Below are 25,170 nucleotides of genomic sequence, written 5' to 3'. Positions count from 1 at the left end.
AACAAAGCTGGGCGGTGGTGGCGCACACCTGTAATCCCAGCACTCTGGGAGGCAGAGGCAGGCGGATTTCAGAGTTCGAGGCCAGCCTGGTCTACAGAGTGAGTTCCAGGACAGCCAGGACTACACAGAGAAACCCTGTCTGGAAAAAAAAACAAATCAAAAAATAAAGAGAGAGAGAGAGAGAGAGAGAGAGAGAGAGAGAGAGAGAGAGAGAGAGAGAGAGAGAGAGAGAGAGAGAGAGAGAGAGAGAGAGAGAGAGAGAGAAAGAGAGAGAAAGAGAGAGAAAGAGAGAGAAAGAGAGAGAGAAAGAAAGAAGGAAGGAAAGAAAGGTTGAAGCCTGCATGGTTCTTCCAGCCAGAGGGACGACTTGTAGAGATTTCACAGTTCATATACATCTTGTCACACCACCTTGCAGGAGAGGCTAAAGTTGAGATCATGATGGAACGGTATCACACACACCTTGACCAAGACTGCCTAGTTATAGGACTCTGATGAACTCGGTAGGGGATGGGGGGTCACTGGTCCTTTTTGTTCCTTTTCCTGAGGCGGGTTTTTCCTTCCCCCGACTTTTAGAAATTCTTTGTCTGTGTGGGCTACGGAGGACAGGCACCCAAGCCCAGCTCCTTAGGACTATCAGGGACCAGCTCTGACCTTAGCACTTCCAATACCAGTTTCAGTTGACACAGTACCAACTTCTCCAAGGAACGGCTTCTATGGTTTCTGCGCACGCGCGCCCTCTCCTTTTCCTTCTGTTTTCTTCCCAGCCCGCGGAACAAGCCGCAAGAAGGAAGGCTATTGGTGGAGAGCGCAGCCAATGGGCGAGCCTGTTACTAGCCTGCGTACTTTGCGGCGTAGGAGCGGCGCTCGAGGCCTGGAAGTGTTCCGCGGCCTGCCGGGTCAGCACCATGAGCTCCATTGGCACTGGGGTGAGTCTCTGCGCCGTCTTTTCCAGCTCGGGGTTGAAGGCAGCGAGGAAGCCCGGGTGCGGCTCGGAGGGGCTGCCGGAGTCCCGGGGACCCGCGGCCTCTGTCTTGGTGACCCCCGGCTCCTCCGGCGGTTCGGGCTGGTCCTGTCCGCCCCGGTGCAGCGACAGCCCGGGGTGCTGAGTCACTTTCATTTTATGCTTAAGGAAATGGGAAGTGGAAACTTGCGGACCTGCCCTAAGTGTGGGCGCCCCGGCTCGACCCACGAGGGGCCCCTGCGTGCCCAGGTTGGTCGCAGTGCCTCGGCCGGATCTCCGAGCGCGTCGTGCGGCTGCCGCCTGCCTGTGCAGGTGCTGCTGACTCACAGGCCTGCTCCGGCTTCCCTGACAACCTAGTTAGTGGCCGGTCCCCTGGAAACACGTCGAGACGCAACCTAGAAGAAAGGCTCGATCTCATGAGTTCTCTGCTTTCTTTGTTCTGCTTTTTCGCGAACAAGCTATTTTAAGCGAATCTGTAAGCATTTAAAGAGTTATTTATGGACCCAAGTGCCTCCGATTTTTTAAGGAGTTTTGAGGATTTGCGAGTTGGACTTAAATTTGTGGGGCTAAACACACCCCGTGTGTGCAGTGATTTACCTCACCTTTCCTTTGTCTCCATATAGAACTATTTAACATGATTATTTCCAGTAGAGGCAATGAATAATGCGTTTCTTGGTTTATCCTTGTTTACCCCAATGTTTTGATGCACACGGAGTGTGGTGCACCCCTTTTAATCCCAGCACTTGGGAGGTAGAGATAGGAGGATCTCTGAATTAGAGGCCAACCTGGTCTACTTAATGAGTTTCAGGGGAACCAGGACTATGTAAAGAGATTCTGTCTTAAAAAAAAAGCAAAACAAACGCACACAACAACAACAAAGATTTGATGCTCAGAATTAAACCCACATACTGTGTTTTGAGTTCCTTTTGCTTAGAATAATTAAAGTGGTTATGAGATATTAATAACGTAATACTTTTGGGATAAGTGCTCAATAATATATCTCACAGCAAATTGGCTTGCAGGTGTATTAATGTTATTTTCTGTCAATAGTCATACAATGTGGCATATTTTAGTATGAAAATAGCCCTGAGCTTTAGAAGTTTCACTGTCGAAGGCTTGTTTTCTGTCTCCTAAGAAATGTAAAATACCAGTCTTTTGGGGCCATTTTATTTATTTTTTTTTAAAACTCTACTGCTGAGCAGTTGGGAGGGCCAGCCCAGGTCCTCAAGAGCTAGTAGGCAAGCCACTGAGCTCCCAGATCTTATATTCAGCTTAGAAAAAATATTATGTGTGGGGGTTTGAAATAGGGCCATACTATGAAGTCTGGGCTAGCCTAGAACTCTGCGTCCTTCTGTGACAGCCACATGAGTGCCGGGACACATCCTTACTGCTTAGATATGTAGCAAGAAAGGATTATTGTGAATTCTGTATGGACAGTCGCCTGTTGTCTTCAGCTTAATGAATGGTCAAATTCTGGTTATTCAAATGAAGTCCCTTAGTTGTCTTTTTTATTTTACTCCCAAGAGCTGTCCATTAACAAATCTGTGTTTTCATATACTTGATCCTATATGCCTAGGGATTAAACCTACACCTTGTATTGCTTGACAGCTCTCGAGGTTTTGTTTTACATATAATGGCACTCCTAAAAGGTTGTTTCCTTGCCTTTTGTGTGGTCAAAGCCACCATCATTTGGAATATCTGCGCTCTACACCCACCCTTGTCTCTACATTTGTTTCTGCCCAAGCCAGAGTGATTTTCTTTTTAATTTCTGTGTGTTGCACCTCATGTGTGTCTGTTGTTTATCCAACCAGAAGAGGGTGTTAGATCCCCTGGAACTGAAGCTACTGGAGTGGTTAGGAGACACTATGTGGGTGCTGAGAATTGAACCCATGTCCTTTGGAAGAGCAGCAAGTGTTCTTAACTGCTGAGTGTCTTTCCAGCCAGAGTGATTTTTTTTTTTTTAAAGTTTTTTCAAGACTGGGTTTCTCTGTGTAGCCCTGACTGTCCTGGAACTCACCCTGTAGACCAGGCTGGCCTCGAACTCAGAAATTCACCTGCCTCTACCTCCCAAGCGCTAGAATTAAAGGCGTGTGCCACCATCGCTTGGCCAGAGTGATATTTTTAAATACTTGAATTTGGGTCTGTGAAATGCTACCAAGACTTAATTTTAACACCTAAGTTCCGCCTCTGAGATGCTGAATTCGAGTCTTAGATCCCAAAAGGTAGGAAGAGAAAATGGACTCTGGCAAGTTGTCCCCTGACTTCTTGATGTGCACCATAACGCAAGTGTGTATACACACATACACACACACACACACTAAATGTTAAACGACAAAACACATGAGTTAGATCATACAGCCGCTTTGGTTCAACACCACATTGCATTAAGAATAAAATGTAGGGGCCTGGGGAGATGGCTCAGTGTTAAGAGCACTGATTGCCCTTTCAGAGGTCCTGAGTTCAAATCCCAGCAACCACATGGTGGCTCAGGCTCACAACCATCTGTAATGAGATCAGGTATACACGCAGGCAGAGCACTATGTACATAATAAATAAATAAATAAATCTGGAAGAAAAAAGAATAAAATGTAAACAACTCCCCCAACCTAGTTTGACTCTTTGGCAAGTTTGAAGTTTCTCAGCCTTGTCTTTTTCCTCGATGTAGAGTGTTGAAGACCCTCAGGTCCTTGGCTTGGGCTAGGTACATCTATACCTTAAGACTGGCAGTCACTTCCCAGGGAACTCTTCCTCACATCATAGAAAACTTTCCCCCATCACGAAGCCCTCCTGCCCTACCAGAGTTTCCTTGATGAAGTCATTGGGAGTTACTCTTAATGTGCCTTCCTTTTTATTTTATAGCCATTCTGGCTATGATCACATGATCCACCGAGGTTTGTGATTCCTGATTTGAAAGTAAAAGAACTTTATAAATGGGTGGTGATTTTTGTCTTCTCATGTGATTCAGTACAGTAGATAGATGGTCACTGAATGTTGCTGAATGCTAATGATTTGTTTAACCAGGGTCTTTCCTTGGTTCCTGGCACAGATGTAAATAAATGTAAATAATCTGACTTTAATGTTTCTACCCTCCCCCAATAGATATAAAGATAGAGATACTGGGTTTGACAGACAGGTTTGATTTTCTGTCTAACAGCCCTGGCTGTCCTGGAACTCACTTTGTAGACCAAGCTGGCCTCAAGCTCAGAGATCTGCCATCGCTGCCTCCCAAGTGCTGGGATTAAGGCATGCACCACCACTGCCCAGCTAACAATACTTTAAAAAAAAGTTTTATGTGAAAAAAGTTCTGACCTTTAAATTTGCATCCATTATGTAATTTTTTTTTAGATTTATTTTATGTGTATGAATGTTTTGTCTGCATGATACACACACACACACACACACACACACACACCCCTCCCTACCTTATATGTGCCCATGTAGGTCAGAAGAGGGCATTGGATCCCCTGGAACTGAGTTACAGATGTTTCTAAACCACCCTGTGAGTCCTGGGAAACCAACCCAGGTTCTCTGAAATAGCAACAGGTGCTCTTGACAACTGAACCATCTAAGGTTGTAGTGTTCCCTGAGTAAATGTCTGACTGTTGTTGGCAGAGACTTTGATGTAAACTTACTGTTGTTCTCTTTGTTATTAGTATGACTTGTCAGCCTCTACATTCTCTCCTGATGGAAGAGTTTTCCAAGTTGAATATGCCATGAAGGCTGTGGAAAACAGTAGGTAAGATACACTGTTTGTTTGAAGTGAGTTGTAACCAGGCATTATCTCTTATTTTGTATGTTTGGTAATTAGGCTTTGTTGTGTTACTTTAGCATCCACAAGTGTCATACCCTGAAGTAATCTCCACCTCCTCGTAGTCCTCTTCAGAGCTCTTTCTTTTCCATCTACGTTTGTGTTCCAGGGTTCAAACAGGTAATCAGACTTTCAGTATACACTTTCACCCAGTGAGCCATCCTGTTAGATTATTTTATTTTATTTTATTTTCGAGACACAGTTTCTCTGTGTAGTCCTGGCTGTCCTGGAACTCACTCTGTAGACCAGGCTGGCCTCGAACTCAGAAATCTGCCTGCCTCTACCTTGCAAGTGCTTGGATTAAAGGTATGCGCCACCACTGTCAGGCAATTATTTTATGTTTTAAAAAACAGTTTTAGTGGTGGTAGCTCATGCCTTTAATCCCAGAAATTGGGAGGCAGAGGCAGGTCCGTCTCTGACTTTGGAGTTAGCTTGGAGATAGGGCTACACAGAAAAACCCTGTCTCAAAACAGACAGACAGACAAAAACAACCACGGATGGTCTGGAACTTAACATGTAGGCCAGGTGGCCTAAGGAGATTCATCTGCCTCTAGGACTGGAATTAGAGAAGCAGTTTTTCCCTATGTAAATCAAGGGGGGATGGCTTAAGGGTTAAGAGTGCTTGCTGCACAGTCATGAGACTGTGGCTAGAGATCCCAGTACCACTAATAAACTGAGCTTCCCGCAGCTGCCTGGAGTTCCAGATATGAGAGTTCAATGCCCTCCTCTGCTCTCTGTACTTTACCCACTCACACAGAGTTCAAGGCCAGCCTGGTCTACAGAACAAGTTCCAGGCTAGCCAGGGCTACACAAAGAAATCCTGTCTCAAAAAAACCAAAAATAAAAATTTTTTAAATAAGTGTTTGAGAAAATGAAATGTTGAGAATGTTGCTCAGTCGGTGGAGTGTTTGTATGGGATGCACAGAGTTCTGGGTTTGACCTCTTAGCACCCAGGAACTGAACTGGATGTGGTGTTTAAGCAGTTAGGAAACATTTAAGCTAATAGGTTTAAGATTTTGTTCTTATCAAAAGGCAATTAATTTTTTTTTCTTGTGTTGGGGTACATGCACACCTTTAATCCCAGCACTTGGGAGGCAGAGGCAGGTGCATCTCTGAGTTCAAAGCCAGCCTGTTCTATAGAGTGAGTTCCAGGACAGCTGGGGCTACAGAGAAACCCTGTCTGGGGGGGAGGGGGGAGAAATACCAAAATAAGTAATTAGCAATATTTAAGTAGGTGCCTAGAAGCACTATACTTGAAATACATATGCTGTGATTCTGTTTTCTGAAGGTATTCTCTTAGGGGTAGAGAGATGGCTCCGCAGTTAAGACTTGTTTTATTCTTGCACAGGACCTGAGTTTGGGTCCCAGACCTATGTGGCAGGGACCACAGATTCAGGGGAAAGTGACATCTCTGGCCTCTATAGGCACCTGCAGTCTTGTACATATCCACACAAGTGCATTTACATAATTTTAAAAAAAAGAAAATATGCTCTTAGATGGTTATATGAAAAGACAAAAGGGGAACTTTAGTCTTTTCTTTTTAGTCTCATTGAAGAGCCCGACTGTGAAAGTTCTTGTATAAGGACTAAGTTGTTAGGCCTAAGCTATTTTCTGTGTGTGTGCATGTGTGAGCAGAGATCAGAGAACAATTTGTGTATTGTTGTTTTCTGTTATGGAATCAAAGATGGGTTCTCATGGCTATCCACTCAGTCATTTTACCAGCCCCACAGACTGTATACCTTTATTTTATTTTGCATACTCAGTATACTGCTCAGACAGACATAGGACTTCCTGTGTAGCCTATGCCTTAAGACTTGTGGCCCTCTGGCTTCAGCCCTCTCAGTTCTGGGATTATAGATGTGTCATTCTTCCAAGAATTGTATGTCTTATATTTTTAAAAGTTATTAAGGAATCTCAAAAAACGTTTATTAGTGCAGGCTATAGTTTATACCATTACTTAGCATATTAGAAATAAAAGCTGAAAAATTAAATATTAGTTCAAAAATAGAGAGGTTTACATTGCTTCTGTTAAGACAGCACCTGTTCTGCCTTTCTGCAGCCCTGGTTCCCTGTGTGTGTGTGTGTGTGTGTGTGTGTGTGTGTATAATATTTTTTGTTGTTGGTGGTTTTTTTTTTGTTTTGTTTGTTTGTTGTTTTTTTTTTTTTTTTTTTTGGATTTGGTTTTGTTGAGACAGGGTTTCTCTGTGTAGCGCTGGCTGTCCTGGAACTCACTCTGTAGACCAGGCTGGCCTCGAACTCAGAAATCCGCCTGCCTCTGCCTCCCAGAGTGCTGGGATTACAGGCGTGCACCACCACCGCCCGGCTCCCTGTATATTTTTGAGGGGGTGTTCCTAACCAGAGACTTAGACAAGAGTTGGTAGACAGCTTGAGTTTGACTATTGTTGCATCACTTGCTAATGATGGACATATAATTGTTTTGCTTCAGGTTCTTTATTTATAAAATAGATGTAACTATTGTTTTCCAGAGTTACTGTCTAAATTAGTCAGTATAATATAGTGTGCTTGTACAGTACTGACAGCAGTGCTGCCTGGTGTATATGGGTCTTATGTTCCATCCTCAGCACCACACAAAGAAACAAGAAAATTTTCCTCAAAAAATCAAGTTGACAGGAGATTTTATTGGTCTTAACAACAAATACCTAATGATAAACTGCTCACCTATTTACTATTTAGTATTATTACAAATTAACATTACTAATGATACTTATTAAAATGGCTTATAGTTGTAAATAGTTAGCTTGCTTTATACATAAGTTTTACACATTCAGGTTCAGCCAGCTGAAGTTTAAAAAATACTCAGAATACTTCAGCCATGGTGACACACACCTTTAATCCCAGCAGTCAGGAGACAGAGGCAGGAGGATCTCTGAGTTCTAGGCCAGCCCAGTTTACAGAGTCAGTTCTAGTAGCACAGTCAGGGCTACACAGAGAAACCATGTCTTGAAAAACCAACAAAACAAGACCAAGACCTTAGGAAGGGCTCAGAGTATGCGTAGCTTATTGGTAATGTGCTTGCCTAGTGTGCACGAGGTCCCGGGACCAGTCCCCACAGGGCTAGAGACACACCTTAGTGCTACATGCTGACTGTGCGGGAGGCAGAGTGGAGTTCTTAGCACTCAAAATGGTAAGTTTGTAAAATAATAGTTGCATATTCATATTAATAACAAGTTCATGCAATGGAAATCAGAAAGAGGAGCACGGATGTAGCTGAGTTCTCAGGTAGCCGCTTAGCACATGCAGGGCCTGGCTGGATTTCTAGTCCCTACACCAGCAACACGCCAAGGGAGAATAAAGAAACATAGTTAATCTGAAAATAACATCATACGGCTTATCCATATTTTACTTGAAGTTAGGAGTTGAGTTATAACAGAACATAGATTTTATTGATTTATATATTTAGTAGTACTATTTATCGTAGAAGAAATAGATGAACAAAATAAAGAAAAATACTTAGTTTGTATGTAGCTGTATCTTTTCTTGTGTGTGTTATGTTTGTTTTTGGTTTCTGAGATAAGGTTTTTCTATGTAACAGTCCTGGCTGTCCTGGGACTCACAGTTCCAACCAGGTTGGCCTCAAATTTATAAAGATCCTCCTGCTTCTACTTTCAGAGTGCTGGGAATAAAGTGATAAAGGCGAGTACTACAGCTGACTCTTTTTTTTTTTTTTCTGTCTTTTTTTTTTTTTTTAAGAGTCTGTCTGGGCCTGGAGTGGCAGATACCTTTAATCCCAGCACTTGAGTGTGACAGAGGTGCAGGTTGTTGTGAGTTCCAGGCCAGCCAAGGGCTACATAGCAAGACTGTCTCTTTGTTGCTGTTGTTTGAGACAGGGTGCCACCACACCTGACCTCTAATTTTAAATATTTTAAAGTGGGACAGTAAGATGACTCCCTCTTTGGGGCACCTGTCACATTCTGGTGACCTGGATTTGACCCCTGAGATGCACATGGTAAAGGAGAGAAGTCCCTTGGTGTGTCCTGTGTCCTCTCTGCAGATGACTGACAGCACACACATGCAGGTACACACAGAAAACAATAAGTGCTGCCAAGTTTAACAACAAAAATGCATGTTTAAAAATATTTTACATGCTTTAAATATTGTATTTTATTTGTTAAGATAAGGTCCCGAGGTAACTTCGGTTGTCCTTCAACTATGTAGCAGAGGATGACCTCGAACTTCTAATCCTCTTGCCTCTGGTACTGGGATTACAGGTGTGTACCAGCGCGCCTAGTTTCTGTGCTGTGCTGGGCAAACACTACAGATTAAGCCGTCAGCCCAGGCCTAAGTTTGCCTGAGATGAGTCTCACACAGCCCAGGTTGCCTCCCAACTTCCAGGTGCTCCTATGACTTTGAACTTGTGATGCTCTCGCCTCATCTCCCCAGCGTAGGATTACAAGCTTGCTCACAGCTTCTGTATTTGTGTATGGTGCCGGGGACTGAATCTACCACTTTTTCAACCTGGGCCATCATTCTATCATCTGAACTGTAGTCAACCCTTTGATTTATTTTTTTTAAATCTTACTAAGTTTCTTCTATTTCAGCTAAAAAAAATTCTTCTTGTTTCAGTACAGCTATTGGGATCAGATGTAAAGACGGTGTTGTGTTTGGGGTAGAAAAACTAGTCCTTTCTAAACTTTATGAAGAAGGCTCCAATAAACGTCTTTTTAATGTTGATCGGCATGTTGGAATGGTGAGATCACACTTTAAAATCTTTTTTTTTTTTTTCATTTTTGTTTTCTTCAATTTCTTTTGATATAACCAAAATAAAGTCTGTTCTAGAGTCGTTCATTTATTTGGTACTAAGACAGTAATGATTGAGCAGCCACAGTAATCAGTTCATTATTGTGTTTTGACCCACTCAATATCTAAAACAGCTTTATAGCCTTCCTGGTGGCAAAGAAAACACAAATTGTTTTAAAGATGAGAGGGTGAGGGATGTTGGGTATACAGAAATGAGATGTTAGCAGCATGGGTCACCATGGATGGTAAGTATTTAGGAGCAAAGGATGTTAAGCTTTCTGCATCCATCATGGGGTGCATCATCAGAACACTTTATAGGGAGAAGAAATAATGTAAGGTGAAAGGAACAGGAACGAATAGCTTCTTAGGCATCTCTCCTAAGTCCTGAACCCGCTAGGTAAACTCAAATGTAAGCCAGACCATCAAACGCCTGGTATGCACTGCAGGCATCTTGTAGATGATGCTTTCTTCCTTAGGAACTGCCATAAAACATACTGAACTGGTGTTCACTCTGCTATCTGAATGCGGAGGAAACAGCTCGAGTGCTAGGAGGTAGGGTGTGGGCTCTTCACGTAATTTAGATCATTTAATCCCAAACATTCCACTTTTACAGATGAGCTAACAGATGCTCAGTGACTAAAGGAAAAATTGGATTCAAACTTTGTTTCCTTGTTATTCCAGATCCTGTTTCACAGGAACATTCAGTGGTAGCTTTATTTCTGAGAGAGATATGGTGTTATATACAGAAAAAGAAAAAAAAAGAATTGATAGTAGCCAGTAAGCCTTAAGGTTTTTTTTTCCCCCCTTCATAAGGATTTTTCCAACCATTTTCTGTCCTGAACAGATTTATTGCTTGTGCTTGTTATGTTCTCGTGAGATGTGTTAAAAGAAACCTGGTAGAAGGCAGTTGTGTTGTCCTTTCAGTAGGCACTTGAGGGCGGGAAAGTTTTAATCTTATTCTAGATGCTCAAATTTATCCTGTTTCTTATGTGAAGCCATCGAGCTGTTGGCATTTTTCATACTTAGAAATGGTTGGGTCTGGTAGCTCAGGCCTGTTAAGCCAGTTACTCAGGATGTTGAGGCAGAAGGATCCCAGATTCAAGGCTCACCTAAGTTAGACAGAATTTGGCAAAACGTTAGACATTGAAAGGGATAGAGAAAGTTTTAAGGCCTAATTTCTTCTTTCTATACTTGTCATCAAAATGCCCTTTAAAGACTATTAATCAAAGATAGTATTTGATACTTATTTTTAAAAACTATTAGATCAGCAAATAATAAACGGTTTTCGTGTGGTCTATTATAAGAATGTATGTTAAGTTGGTCCCTTTTTCCTCCAGGCAGTCGCAGGTTTGTTGGCAGATGCTCGTTCGCTAGCAGACATAGCAAGAGAAGAAGCATCCAACTTTAGGTCTAACTTTGGCTATAATATTCCTCTAAAAGTAAGTTGACAAATATGTTGGTAAACCTTTTGAACAGTAATGGAAATGTACTAATAAAGTCCTTTCCTCCCAGCATCTCGCAGACAGAGTGGCCATGTATGTACACGCTTATACACTCTACAGTGCTGTCAGACCTTTTGGCTGCAGGTATGAAACCTTTAAGTCATATTTATACAGCAGTTATTTTTCTCCATGAATTAACCTTTTATTAAAAGTGACCCACTACTGTACTGTGGTCCACTCAGCTTTTATGTGGATGCTGGTAATCCAAACTCAGGTCAGCACACTTGTACAGTAAGCACTCTCCTAACTGAGACAACCTTCCAGTTTCCAGATTAGCCTCTCAGACATATTGAAATGTAAATTCTCACCAAGAAGTAGTAAGCAACCATTAAAAGTATACATAAAAGCTGGTGTGAGGTTGCATGCTTGTGATCCCAGTTTCAGGAGGCTGAGGCAGGAGGATTGGCACAAAGCTGGGCAGTATAGAGACCCTGTCTCAAAAAGAAAAAAAAAACCATGAAAACTTTTGGAACAGTAAAAGGAATTATAGTCTTGAAGTCATGAGGAAGCTTGTGATTTTGATTTCAATAAATTTCTGATTATAATAAATTCTCTGTAGTTAAGTTCCTGATTTTTGACAGTAGGTACAGCTGTTTAAACACCTAAGTAAATTTCTGTTGTTAAAATGAAGTATTAGCTAGAGAAAGGGATTCAGATAGAGCAAAAAGTTTAATGGGTATTATAACATTGTTATAAAGGTTCTTGGGAGAACTGTTATGACTATATTTGAAATGAAGACATTATTGGTTGGAGCTGTAACTCAGTAGAGTGCTTCCTGACAGCTCATAAACTAGGCATGCTGTGTCTGTAATCTGGGTATTCAGGAGGTATCAGCATGAAGATCAGAAGTTATTCTTAGCTACATAGTTTAAGGCCAACGTGGTATACGAGAGCCTGATACTAAAGTCAAGAAAACACAACTTAGTTGGCCATGCTTTATCATAGCCAAGTATCTTTATATAGCTGTATATAGCTTTATAATGCCTTTAAGGTGCTTATAAGCCATATTTAAATACAGAAATGGCAGATCTATTGAAAACCTGAGTTTACAATCATTAGCAGTGTTAGAACCAGCATGATTTGTTAAATTAGTTAAAGGTTTTACTCTAATTACACTTGGACCCTCTCTTAACTTCATATATTGCCTTTCATTGTAACTGAGTTCAACATTCAACAGCTCCTTTCCATGAATAATGGGTTTTTTGAGCATATATCATGATTATGAGTTCTTTTCTTTTTTTTATTCGATATATTCTTTATTTACATTTCAAATGATTTCCCCTTTTCTGGTTCCCCACTCCCCGAAAAGTCCCATAAGCCCTCTTTCCTCCCCCTGTTCCCCCATCCACTTCTTCCCACTTCCCTGTTCTGGTATTCCCCTATACTGCTGCACTGAGTATTTCCAGATCCAGGGGCCACTCCTCCGTTCTTCTTGGACATCATTTAATATGTGGATTATGTCTTGGGCATTCAAAATTTCTAGGCTGATATCCACTTATCAGTGAGTGCATACCATGATTGATCTTTTGAGACTGGGTTACCTCACTTAGTGTGATGTTCTCCAGCTCCATCCATTTGTCTAAGAATTTGATTATGAGTTCTTAATGTTGCAACACAGATGTCACACTGATGAAACAAACCTTAGAAATGAAATGATAGGATCCCTGCATTGATACTTTATTCTGCAATGTCAGAAATGTAGCAAAAGAATTACAGGCAGGTAATGAGAAAACAACTAAAAGGCAATTTTATAGGCCATATAAATATGACTTATTAATCCAAGAATTGGTAATGGTGAGACAGCAATTAAGGTGTGGTCTGTTTCTGGAAAGGTGACAAGGAGAGACACATGAAATATTGGGGGAATAAGTGAAGACTGTTCTGTGCTGGTGTGCAGCATGGGCACTCAGGGAGTGCAGAGGTAGAAAAAAAGTACGTGGAGATGATACTGCAGATGTGCAAAGAGGTCAGAGTGTGACAGCTCCAAAAGGACGTGTGGAAGGGGTTTTAAGTGATAGTCATATATATATATATAATGTATAGACTGAAAGAGGAATTACATCAGTTTGGAATGGGAATAGCTGGGTACTAATTGGGATTGTTGGCTCCTAAGCTCACCCACATGATGCTAAAATAAGGCTCAGTTTTCTAAAGTAAAAGAAATAGTTTCAGAAAATTGGTAATTCATGATCATTTAGCAACCTAATTTTAATTTGTTGAGCATATAAAGACATTGAGCCATTTCTGACCATTGCAGAAAAATGACAAGAGGAACATTGGGGAATCAAATTTAGGGTGCTTTTCAGCAGCAGTTGTTCCCGTGGCCGATTTTTGTGCAGCGATTTTGTTCACTGGCCTTTTAGTTATTTTCTCATCACCGGTCTGTAATTCTTTTGCTTCATTTCTGACACTGCAGAATAAAGTTTTATAAGAAAGGCTGACTAAGCAAACAAGCCACATGGGTTGTTTAATAGTTTAGCAGTTTTTATTGTAGCTGTCTTATCAAAAACATACTGTAAGTTATGTTAGCAATTTATCTGAGAAAATTAATTGTAGTTTCATCACAGTGTTCTATACAAATGGTATTGAGAACTGTGTTCTAAACTATTTGTTTTTATGCAGTTTCATGTTGGGGTCTTACAGTGCGAATGATGGTGCACAGCTCTATATGATCGACCCATCAGGTGTTTCATATGTGAGTACATTTCTGTTTTTAAAGATTTATTTATTATATGTAAGTACACTGTAGCTGTCTTAGACGCCCCAGAGGAGGGCATCAGATCTCATTAAGGATGGTTGTGAGCCACCATGTGGTTGCTGGGATTTGAACTCAGGACCCGGTTTGAGTACATTTTTTATTGTTATTTAATTTCTTTTATAGTTAAATGATGTTGTCAATTATCTTACTTGGATTATTTAAACAGTGTTAAAGCAGTAGTCCCAGCTTCTTGGTTGAGGGGAGGAGGAGGAGGCTTACAGGATTACAAATTCAAGCCAGCCTTGGCTGTTACAAAAAGATCTTGACAACTTACTGAAGACCTGGTCTCGGAGTAAAAGAAACACCTAGGGAGAGTCTAATTAGATGTTTGCCTACCATGTGTGAGGCCTTGGCTTCAATCCACAGCATTTTAAGGATAAATAAAACTCTAACTTATTTAAGGAAGTAATTTTTTATATTAATAAACATATGAAGCAGAGAAAACGTGACTTTTAGTATACTCTTCATAAGAACTACCTAGTAAACATAGTATTGTGATTGTGTGTGATTGTCTCATTGTATTACATCTTAGTATGAACATACGGTAAGATAGGACGCTCAGTGTGGTAGAGCAGATGCCTGCATCTGCAAGGTCTTCAGTTGGAAATCTTCCATGGGAATGGGAGGCAAAACCTACTTTTTTTAGATGTATTCATTTTTTTGTTTGTATATGTTCTTCTTGCATGTATGTGTACCTTGTGTGTGCTTGGTACCTGCAAAGGTGAGAGATGACATTGGGCCCCCTGAAACTAGAGTTACAGATGTTCACAAACAATCATGCGTGAGCTGGGACTTAAATGTGGGTCTTTTGCAAGAGCACCATGGCTCCTAACCATTGAGCCACCTCTCCAACTGCAACCTAGATTCTTCTAGAATTAGGTTTGATATTTCAAACTCCTTATGTTCATGTATCTGGCAATTTTTTAATTTGCTGGGAGTTTGTTTGTTTGTTTATCGAGACAAGGTTCTCACCATATAGTCTTCTTAGACTTCCAAATCACCGAGATCTACCTACCTCTATGTCTCAAGTACACCACAACCAGCAAATCAAAAAATAAATAGTAACTCTTTTAATGTCAGAAAATATATACTAATTGAATTTTTTCTTCCTTTCCTTTTTAAATAGGGTTACTGGGGCTGTGCCATTGGCAAAGCCAGGCAAGCCGCAAAGACAGAAATAGAAAAGCTTCAGGTAAAGTATATGGGATGTCGGGTTTTGCTAGAAGTGGAATTTACAAATCTTAGTCCAGTGGTATAATGCAGCCTGATGTTTAGAGAAGTTCGTGAGGCTAACTGGTTACATAGGAAACATGGTAACCCATTACCTATGACTTATATATCCCTATATGATTTTGGTCCTTCTATAAAGCATTAAGGAGGAAAAAACACATGGCACCTCACAAAGATTCATTTGTGTACATGTCTGTATACTACGTATGTGTCTAATATCCAGAGGCCCAGAGAAAGTATGAGGTTCCCTGGCAGTAGTTAGTGATGGGTGTAAGCTATCTTGTAAATGCTGTAAACTAAACCTGGTCCCTCTGCAAGAATACCAAGTACAATTAACCTTTGAGCCATCTTTCCAACTCCCCAAACGACTTTTTACACTGTACAAAAAAAGGTTGAAGTCCATTCTAGATCAACTGCAATAAAGGTTTTGTGTTTTTGTTTTTCTTTTACATCTTGTCTTTGGGCGCAGCTTTTAATCTTAAAAATACTAGTGTCTGCTCAAGTGTTTTTCCTTCCTTTGTGCCTAGAGAAGTGTGAAGTTTAAAGCTACCCACTTTAAACATGGCTTGATGGCGCATCCCTATAATTCTGGGACTCAGGCGGCTGAGGCAGGATGATTGCTGCAAGTTTAGAAGCCAGTCTGGACTATACAGTGAGATCTTATTTCAGATTAAAACTACCCACTTTATACTATCCATGAGCCTCATGTTCAGCTATTAGAAATTAGACTGTTTTACTTAAAACCTAATTTTCCCAAATACTTTGACTATTGTTTGCTTTTGTTATGTGAATGTTCAAAAGTTTTATTTGTAATTATATGCATGGGAATGTACACTTGTGAATGCAGTTGCCCACAGAGGCCAAAGGAAGGTGTTACCTCTCCACCTGGAGCTGAAATTACAGTGGCAGTTAGCTATCTGACATGGGTGCTTGTCCTAAACAGAAAACAAACGAACATTAGTGAATCTCTTTGAAAGACACCATAAACCTGTCACTAAAGCTCCAACTTTGTCCTCCCTCATACCTCTGCCTCCCAGGGCTGAGGTCCCAGCTGTGCCACCACACTAGCCAGTTCCTTCTAATGACTGTAGTATTCAGACACTTCAACTGGACACTTAAGTAGGTTTTCATGATTTATAATTGTCCGTTGGTGGAATAATTAATGAATTCTATTGTAACAATGTTTGGGGTTTTTTGGGGGGAGGGGGCTTTTTTGGAGGCAGGCCTCACTATGTAACCCTGACTGGTAAATAAGCTTTTGTTTTCCATATTTTTTTTTTAATTTCATTGTTTAACTTTGGGTGTGCAATGCATGAGCACATTTGCCCTGGAGTGCTTCTGGCAGTACGAGGAGTGGTGGTATACGCCACTGTCTACTGAGCTATCTCACCTGCCTTTGGCTTCTTTCTTTCCTACTTTTGTTTTTTACTTTTATCTTCCAGGAAATAAGAGGAAATATAAGTCCTTTAATATATATAATATACAACATATTCCTTTAATAACTTGCTTAATTTTACTGTTAAAAAATATGTTTTGTCTGGGCATACGTTTAATCCCGACACATTGGAGGCAGAAGCAGGTGGCTTTCTATTTAGTTTGAGGTCAGCTAAGAGATAGTGAGACTCTGATTTTATTACTTATTTGTCTGTGTGTGTTTCTAATTTTGTGGGTACATACACACAGTGGCTTATGAGTAGAGGTCAGAAGATAGCTCACCATTTGGGTCCTGGGACGCAGGCTCAGGTTCTCAGGCTCTGTGGCATTCGCCATTATCTGCTCAGCTATGTCACAGCCTTCCATTGTTGTTCATTTAAAAGCTGTCTCTGGAGCTGCAGAGATAGCTTGGTGGTTAAGGACACTTCAATATTCTTGCAGAGGACCTGGTTTTAGTTCATTGCCACTTATAATTAATCGAAGTAAGCTATTGTCAGTTGCTAAAGAAAAAGAACCCTGGTGATTAATACTACTTAGAAAAATAGTAAGCAAATAAGAACTTATACGTTTCTCTTTTGGGGGGTGGGGGGGCAGATAGGCCTATATGTATCCTTGGCTATCCTGGAACTTGCTATGTTGACCAGGCTGGTCTCAAATTTGTGAAACCTGTTTGTCTCCCAAGAGTTGCAATTAAAGGTGTGCATCACCACTCCTGGTCTTTATACATGATACAAAAGTAATTAGTATGCTTTTCTTACAGATGAAGGAAATGACTTGCCGTGATGTAGTTAAAGAAGTTGCAAAAATGTAAGTTGTTTGAGATTTTATTTGCCACCCACAAGAAAAACCTTACTTGAGATTTTATCTGCCATCCACAAGAAAAACCTTACATGATCTAATCTCTGTGTAAACTCTTAAGAGGCTATTATATGTGAAGTTTTTATTTTTGTGTATGGGGTGTTGTGTACTCGGGGCTTTGAATATGTTAAGCATGTGCATGCACTACCACTGAGATACACCTTTATTTTTATTTAGAAACATAAGTTTCACAATATAGCCCTAGAAACCAAAAGAAGATCTGCCTCTGCTGGGATTAAAAGCGTGTGCTCCCATGATAGGAAATTTAACATCTACTCAAAGATAGGAAAAGAACATGGTAGACATTTAGAAACTACTTGTGAATGCTTACAGGGCTGGAGAAGTGGCTCAGTGGTTAAGAGCACTTGCTCATGCCGGGCAGTGGTGGCACACACCTGTAATCCCAGCACTGTGGGAGGCAAAGGCAGGCAGATTTCTGAATTTAAGGACATCCTGGTCTACAGAGTGAGTTCCAGGACAGCCAGGGTTATACAGAGAAACCCTGTCTCGAAAAAAACCAAATCCAACCCCACCCCCCACCCCCAAAAAAGAGCACTTTCTCTTGCAGGAGACCTGGGATGATTCCTCTTCTGACCTCCAAGGGCAACAAGCAGACACACACACACATACACACACACACACACACACACACACACAAAAGCAAAACATTCATACACATAAAAGTAAATCCAAAAAAAGTTTCTTACACAACTGCTTAAGCACTGTGTCTGTGTGTTGTTAGACTTGAATATGGGCCTCATACACACTCTGTTCTGACATGAAGCCATAACTTAGCTTCACTATATCTTTAGGTTTATAGCTATTTCGGTATGTGATTATGAAGCTGGCTGTTTTGTTTAGTCTTCTCATCACATTTATCCTTTAAGTTCTTTTAAGAAAACTTGTTAAACAGCTTGAGGCTTTTTATTACAGGCAGATGACGGTGAGTCCAGTGTAACACATTGTGAAATAGTAAGCAGTGAAGTCCGAACACCTGCTCAGTGATCATTCAGGGAGAAGTATTAATTTGTCAGGAGCAGTAATGTAGGCCAGTCACAGCATCCAGGAGGCAGAGGCAGGAAGATCTCTGAGTTGGAGACCAGTCTGGTCTATAGAGAAATTTCCAGGGCAGCCAGGACTACACAGAGAAACCTTTGTCTCAGAAACCCAACAAAACCCAAAAAATTAATTTTAGATTAGAGAATGCAGACACTTGCTGTTAAAATATTGTGTAGAATACTCGCTTTCTAGCTGCTTTTTCAGGTAAACTACATGAACAAACTTACTGATTGGTTCTTTATGCAATACTGTCTTTCAGGTTTTGCATTTGATAATACAAACAAGGAAAAAAACGTGGGTTCTATCATAATAATAACAGATGGTGCTTATAATCTCTCACCAAGGGATTTTGCTCTCACTATTTCCATTCTTGCCAAGACTCATCTCTCTTCATTTACCTTCTGTTGTTAAGCAATTTTCCTTTTTTTTTTTTGGATTTGTTTTTTTTTGAGACAGGGTTTCTCTGTGTAGCCCTGGCTGTGCTGGAACTCACTCTGTAGACCAGGCTGGCCTCAAATTCAGAAATCTGCCTGCCTCTGCCTCCCAGAGTGCTGGGATTACAGGCATGCGCCACCACCGCCCGGCGGTCTTCCTTCTTTAAATCAGTTAAGAACCATAGTACATTGAAAAGGGAAAGTAGTTCCTTAAAATAGTTGGAGTATGGTACAATCTGGGGTCTGTTGCTGAAGTAGTCTCTGAAGTTCTTGTTGGAAGTCAGCCCTTGGGCACCTTTGCTACTTTTGTGATTGGTGGTACTTGTTCCTCTTCAGAAAGCCATCCTTTCATGCTGTAACTAAGGTACTCTTGTATTAAATGGCAAGGCTTTAGCAGAGCCTTGAAAGTAAGGAAATGGAAAGCTTTGTTTTTCTATCACAGGGAGGTTTTTGTCATTTTTGAGGACAGCCTCAAATTCAAGATTGTCCAGCCTTAACTTAACTCCTGGGGTTATAGGCACGAGCCGTGCTGCCAGCTGAAATGCAGCTGTTTACTGTTACTGTAACTAGTTATGTGCCTTGTTTGTAATGTATTATATATACCATTAAGAACCAGTTTGGCATTTAAACTTATCTGGACAGATGGTTTAAATAATTGGTTAGTTTCTGAAATATTTGTTTACAAATAGAAAACAATGGGTATCTTGAAAAAGCACAATTCATGATGGCCTTTCTAATTTGAATCTGTTTTCTTTCTGAGATGTCTTTTATTTGAAACTTTAAAACATTATCAAAATAGGCAGAACTTGAGAAAGAGAAGTACATTAGTATTTGTAGGGAGGATCTCAATTCCTGTGTTATTTGCTGTTTTAAGGGAAAAAAAACTTTTATTTTCTGCGTATAAGTATTTTACTTACATGTCTGAATGTGGTACCTGAAGAGACGAGAGGGTTTTGGGTTGGGGTGACCAGTTAGAGATGGGTTCTAAGTTAGCATTGTGTATGCTGAGAACCAAACCCAAGTGATCTTACTGAGCCATCTCTCCAGCTCCTAATTTGACTTTTCTAATATTGAACTATACTAGAGAGTATATCATTTTATAAATAACACCAGGCACACACTGTCTAGTTTGTACTTACTGCTTTTGGAACTTGTGTATGTACTTGACCAATTTTGTGTTAATTTCTTCTGTTGTAGAATTTACATAGTACACGATGAAGTTAAGGATAAAGCTTTTGAACTTGAGCTCAGCTGGGTTGGTGAATGTAAGTTACATTTGTACATTTATTGTTCTAGAATTTATTTGTACTTTAAGACAAGTTAATGAAAGAATTCTATATAATAACTGGCTGATATTGGGACTAGTTCTCATTGAAATATCTACATGACTTATCTCCTTGTCAAGATTTGTAAGTCAAACTTAACTTATTTTTAAGTTCACCTTGTGAATAATCATTATTTGGGGGGAGGAAACAACAGGAAATGAATCCTACGTACTTATAGATTAGGGAGAGTTCACAGTATTACAAATTATAATCCTCATTTTTAATTAATATATGGTTCAATTTTTATAGTAACTAAAGGAAGACATGAAATTGTTCCCAAAGACATAAGAGAGGAAGCAGAGAAATATGCCAAGGTAAGGAACAACATAGACATTGTTCTAAACAGTATCATGGTTTGAGTCATAAAGTAATTTGTTTGATGTTTGTTTGAACTCTTCCTCCACTCCCACCCCCACCCGAGACAGGGTTTCTCTGTGTAGCCCTGGCTGTCCTGGAACTCACTCTATAGACCAGGCTGGCCTTGAACTCAGAAATCCACCTGCCTCTGCCTCCCCAAGTGCTGGGATTACAGGCGTGTGCCACCACCGCCCGGCTATGTTTATTTGCACCAAGGGTAAACTTTTTTAGGTTATCTCTGGTAGGGATAGATTTGTCCTAGCTCTAAACTTTTATTTTTTGTTGTTAGTGTTTTATCTCTTAAAAAAGGAGTTGTCTGCTTGAAAATTTCAGGGTTTCTGGGCATGGTGGTGCACACCTGCATTCACAGCAATAGGGAGGCAGAGGCAGGAGGATCTCTCAGTTGAAGGCCAGCCTGGTCTACAGAGAAAGTTCTAGGTCAGACAAGGCAACACTGAAAACAAACAAAAAAACCACAAAGAAAATTCTAGGTTTTTCCCTCCAGGACATTTACTGTTCTTATCCATAGGGGACAAAGTAGACTTATTGGGTTATCTTTCAGTGTGGTATTTTTTCAGGTATAAATAATTTGTGATTACAGATATTTAAAATGCAGTTTTCATAGGATGTATCAAGATGAAAAACTTAAAACACTTTTTTTCTTTTAACAGGAATCTTTGAAGGAAGAAGATGAATCAGATGATGACAATATGTAACATTTTCTTCACCATCCACTGGTTTACATTTCTGTAACAGTTGCATATGGCTAGCACCATGGATTATATATACCCCCTGACCAGTTTTCATTAAATTTTGTCTTATAAACATTGTTGTGTAATGAGGATATCTACGTAATATTAAATGTAGATTCATGATTGATTAAAAATTCTTACATCTGGGCCTCGATAGCTCAGCAGTTAGCTGCTCCTCCGGGGGTTCATAGGTTCAATTGCCAGCACCCACATGGCAGCTCACACCTGTCTGTAGCTCCAGTTACAGACCTCTGACACCTACAAACAGAGGTACATGCAGGCAAAACACCAATGAATATAAAATAAAAGTAAGTGATTTTATATATATATATATATATAAAATCACAATTAAATATATATATATATATATATATATATATATATATATATATATATATATATATAATAAGTACAAATGTGTATATACATACAAATTCTTAGTGCTATTCTGGTGTGGTAGTACATGCTTTTAATCCTAGTACTCTGGAGACAGAGGCAGGTAGATCTCTTGAGTTCAAGGCTAATATTCAAAAACAAAATCAAAAAAACATAGTGCCCAGACTAAGGCTGAAAGATTGAGCCCACAAGTTAATTTATAATTTACTATGTTTTAACTAGAATTAAAAGAATTTCTAGGTTTATTCTTGTGGGTTTTTTGTTTTTTTGCATGTTTATGTATATTACAGTGCCCACGAAAGTCAGAAGAGTGCTTTAATTAGAACTAAAGTTATGGATGACTGTGAATCACGGGTACTGGGAACTGAACCCAGGTCCTGTGAAAGAGCAAGAGGTCCTCTTAATTCTTGTATAATGTTCTGTTTAATGTAATTCTGAAACCACTACTGAGGAGGGAGCAACCAGCCTTTTGTGGAAAATGTGACATATTCTAATTTGACATGAATACAGATAACATTTCCATATTGCATAAATATCTTATGATTGGAAATTATCTTTATTGGCACCTGAAACAAAAACTTTAAAGTATCAAATATGGCTTAAATGTTCATGTAATACAATGTTTATAGTACTTATCTCATAAGAAAGAGTTCTTTTTGTTTGTTACTTTTGGTTTATTTGAGGCAGGGTCCATCTTTCTACATAAGCCCTGCCTGTCCTGGAACTTATGTAGAACAAGCTGGCTTTGAATTCTCAGAATTTGCCTCTGCCTCCACCATACCTGGCCCTGTTTCTGTTGTTAAAATGATCTTTAAAAAAAAAAAAAGGAAAAGAAAGTTAAATAAACACATATTACAATGTATGTAAGATACCAGAAGAAACTTGAAATGAAGTCTTTTTTTTTTTAATTTATTTATTTATTTATGTTGACTTTTTTTGAGACAGGGTTTCTCTGTGTAGCCCTGGCTGGCCTAGAACTCACTCCGTAGACCAGGCTGGCCTCAAAATCAGAAATCCGCCTGCCTATGCCTCCCAAGTGCTGGTATTAAAGGTGTGCGCCACCACTGCCCGGCTCCTGTAGGTTTAATGTAGAGCCAGTGAGCTGACAATCTAATTTTGATCCTGCAATCCTGGTGTATCTGTGAGTTCCAGGACACATGGTCAATAGAGTGAGTTCCAGGATAGATAGGGCTACATAGAGAAACCACGTTTCAAAAACAAAAATAGACATCTAATTCAACTTCAGGTGACTAAGAACTGTCAAAGCACAAAAGATTAAAGACAGAAAATATAAATCAATTCTTACCCTTTATAAAATATTCTGAAAAGCCCTATACTGATAAAACTGCTAGTTGTTATATTGCTCCCTATAATTTGGCTACTTTTCAAAAGTTACAGAGGGAAAAGGGCATTCTCATAACCCAAGATATTTCACCATCTATTTATATCTACTGACTATTCAACATGAACTGTATTATACAATAGGTAACTATATTTATTGTGCTTTATAATATTTGAAACATTAAAATATCCTTTTTTGAGCATCTCACCCCTTGAAGGGTAAATTACTATGTTTATCTTTCTGGTTCATATAGAACATTTTTCTTAAAGTGTAGACACTGGGAATTAAAGAGATGGCTTAACAGTTTCAAATCTTGCTACTTATGCAGAGGACAGAGTTCAATTCCCAGTACCCAACTCAGATGGCTCACAACTACCTATAAACCCAGCTCCAAGGGATCCAACGCCCTCCTCAGGCTTTCTTGGGTACCAGGCATGCAGATAGGTACGTGCTGGCAAAACATTCATACATTTACAATAAAAATAATTTTTTTTAATGATAGGCAGAACAGTTTAGATCATGAGTAAACACCAGTAATCTTAAGGGAACATTTGGACTTCAACAATGTATACCACTGCAAATGAGTTAAAATTTTTCAGTTTTAACTTCTTTAACTTTTTAACTTCTCTCAGTGAGAGAAGCAGAAACATTTTATAATCACTACCAAAGGCTATCAAAAGCCTGCATTGTATATACTTAAGTATATAGTCAGCAACAAATATGTACTTTCAGAACTGGAGGACATAAATTCCAACAAAACATGAAAGGGAATCCAGGAAGTTTCCTGGAAACTTGTTGGATGAGAATGCCAATGAATGAATTCAGAGTAAACATAAAAAATGCCAGTAATAAATGGCAAAAGACTTCTGAGATGATATTAAAACAAAGTGAACTTACTTATCTTGTGGGGCAGGAGGGAGAAACAGTGTATACACAGGCTAACCTTAAAGGCAAAGTGATCTCTTTTATGTTCCCAGGCCTTCTATATCACAGGTGTACCCTGCCTGTGTGACGAACATATATATAAGATCACAAAACCAAAATTGAGATGGGAGGAATTTATGTTTCCAAAACTCGTTCTAAGACCACCAACTTTAGAATTTTCTACAGACCTGAGTTCATGAGCTGGAAAATGGGCCTTGGCAATCTATATCTTTAATAAATACTTGATATAGTTTTTTGTAACACTAATATTTCAGAATCACTAATTTGTCTCTTTTTGGTGAGTTTGGGTTTAATTAAATTATTTTAGTATAGCCTTAAGCTAAGCACTAGGGCGGAGATGCTCACAAGAAAGAGAAGACGTCGGAGAACAATGCCGAACAACGCCGTGGGCTCTGAGAACTGTCAAAATAGCAACTTACAGAGCCCTCATTAAGTCCTTAATCATTGTAGAATATTTAATTTGCCTTTTTGTTGATGCTGCTGCTGTTTGAGATAGGGCCTGTAACCTGGCATTCCAGGAACTAGGGATCTTTCTGTTTCAGCCTCTAGTTGTAGAATGATAGCTGTGTATTACAGGGGAGGTAAGAATGACATTAGAAAAAGGACAACAGAAAAAGTATTAGAAAAAGGTTAACAGATAATCCTTTTTATAGTTAAGCAAAACATATGGTAAAACAGTAGAAGATGGTGGATATCTGGAAAAACAACTTTCATTTAATTTTATGAGAAATATATCTCCAGCCAGGTGGTGGTGGTGCACATCTTTAATTTCAGTACTTGAAAGGCAGAGGCAAGCAGACCTGTGTGTGTGTGTGTGTGTGTGAGAGAGAGAGAGAGAGAGAGAGGGGGAGAGAGGGGCAGACAGATACAGATATTTCATGAGTACATAAGAGGAAAAAAGGGAGGGAGAAGAATCTAGTAAAAAAAATAGAGCCAGGCAGTGGTGGCACAGCCTGTAATCCCAGCACTCTGGGAGGCAGAGGCAGGTGGATTTCTGAGTTCCAAGCCAGCCTGGTCTACAGAGTGAGTTCCAAGACAGCCAGGGCTACACAGAGAAACTCTGTCTTGAAAAAACCAAATCCAAAAACCAAAAAAAAAAAAAAAAAGCAAAAATTCAAAATAGTTCAAATTCTTTGATTCCACTGAGGTGCTCCAAAGAACACCACAAGGGTCTTAGGGGACAAGACATTTCAAACACAAAGGTGGACAAGAGGCCAGGGAGCAACGCAGAGGAAATTATATTATTGTTCA

General features: G+C 39.8%; 1 protein-coding gene across 6 annotated transcripts; it reads left to right on the top strand.

Annotated features, from left to right (window-relative positions):
- Window positions 1-823: 823 nt before the first annotated feature.
- Window positions 824-22,524, top strand: Psma3 (proteasome 20S subunit alpha 3). 6 transcript variants are annotated; one of them, XM_052185699.1, is made up of 11 exons: window positions 824-926; window positions 4,615-4,697; window positions 9,354-9,477; window positions 10,865-10,966; window positions 11,040-11,113; window positions 13,652-13,724; window positions 14,914-14,979; window positions 17,212-17,258; window positions 20,000-20,067; window positions 20,377-20,441; window positions 21,156-22,524. In XM_052185699.1, the coding sequence occupies exons 1-11, from the start codon at window positions 906-908 to the stop codon at window positions 21,198-21,200; spliced, it is 768 nt and encodes a 255-aa protein (XP_052041659.1). In that variant the 5' UTR covers window positions 824-905; the 3' UTR covers window positions 21,201-22,524. The 6 variants fall into 6 exon arrangements, with proteins under 6 accessions (XP_052041659.1, XP_052041664.1, XP_052041660.1 ...); XM_052185700.1 differs by lacking the exon at window positions 824-926 and adding an exon at window positions 1,191-1,436; XM_052185703.1 differs by lacking the exon at window positions 824-926 and adding an exon at window positions 4,790-4,889 and having other exon boundaries at window positions 4,614-4,697; window positions 9,359-9,477.
- Window positions 22,525-25,170: the final 2,646 nt, after the last annotated feature.

Source organism: Apodemus sylvaticus, chromosome 6 (genome assembly GCF_947179515.1).
Source record: "Apodemus sylvaticus chromosome 6, mApoSyl1.1, whole genome shotgun sequence".
NCBI lineage: Eukaryota > Metazoa > Chordata > Mammalia > Rodentia > Muridae > Apodemus > Apodemus sylvaticus.
Note: the sequence above shows the minus strand (reverse complement) of the source record. Positions and strands in the feature narration are given on the sequence as shown.